At 55.7% G+C, this 670-nt stretch overlaps 1 protein-coding gene across 1 annotated transcript in view; it reads right to left on the reverse strand.

Annotated features, from left to right (window-relative positions):
- The window catches only part of JUN (jun proto-oncogene), a 1581-nt gene continuing 911 nt past the window's right edge, over positions 1–670 (reverse strand). The window contains exon 2 of the mRNA XM_010855879.1: positions 1–670. This exon is cut by the window's right edge and continues 14 nt beyond it. Within this exon, the coding sequence (XP_010854181.1) occupies positions 352–670 (319 nt within the window). The 3' untranslated portion in view covers positions 1–351.

Genomic DNA, 670 nt, shown 5'->3' on the forward strand with positions numbered 1-670 from the left:
TAATACTGAATGAGATCGAATGTTAGGTCCATGCAGTTCTTGGTCAATGTTAAAGAAAAGTCTAACGTTCTGTTTGCGCGGGGACAGCCCGTCCGCAAAGCGGGGCAGCCCGCGAGCGGCCGTTCCCTGGCTCCTCGCCAAGGGAGGGCGCGCCAAGTCCTTCCTACTCGTGCACACTGGGGGCGCCGTCAGGACGCAACCCAGTCCAACTTGGATACCCTGGGCTTTAGTCCTCGGACACTTTTTTTTTTTTTCTTCTCTGTTTCCCTCTCGCAACTTGTCAAGTTCTCAAATCTGTCTGTGTTATTTATATTTTTTCTCCGTTGCCCCTCAGCCCCCGACAGTTTCGCCTCAAAACGTTTGCAACTGCTGCGTTAGCATGAGTTGGCACCCGCTGTTAACGTGGTTCATGACTTTCTGTTTAAGCTGGGCCACCTGTTCCCTGAGCATATTGGCCGTGGACGCCAGCTCCGAGTTCTGCGCTTTCAAGGTTTTCACTTTTTCCTCCAGCCGCGCGATCCTCTCCAGCTTCCTTTTCCGGCACTTGGAGGCAGCGATGCGGTTCCTCATGCGCTTCCTCTCTGCCTTGATCCGCTCCTGGGACTCCATGTCGATGGGGGACAGGGGCGGCGTTTCCCCGGGCATCTCGGGCACCGTCTGCGGCTCCTCC

Source organism: Bison bison, unplaced genomic scaffold (assembly GCF_000754665.1).
Source record: "Bison bison bison isolate TAMUID 2011002044 unplaced genomic scaffold, Bison_UMD1.0 scf7180017864369, whole genome shotgun sequence".
NCBI lineage: Eukaryota > Metazoa > Chordata > Mammalia > Artiodactyla > Bovidae > Bison > Bison bison.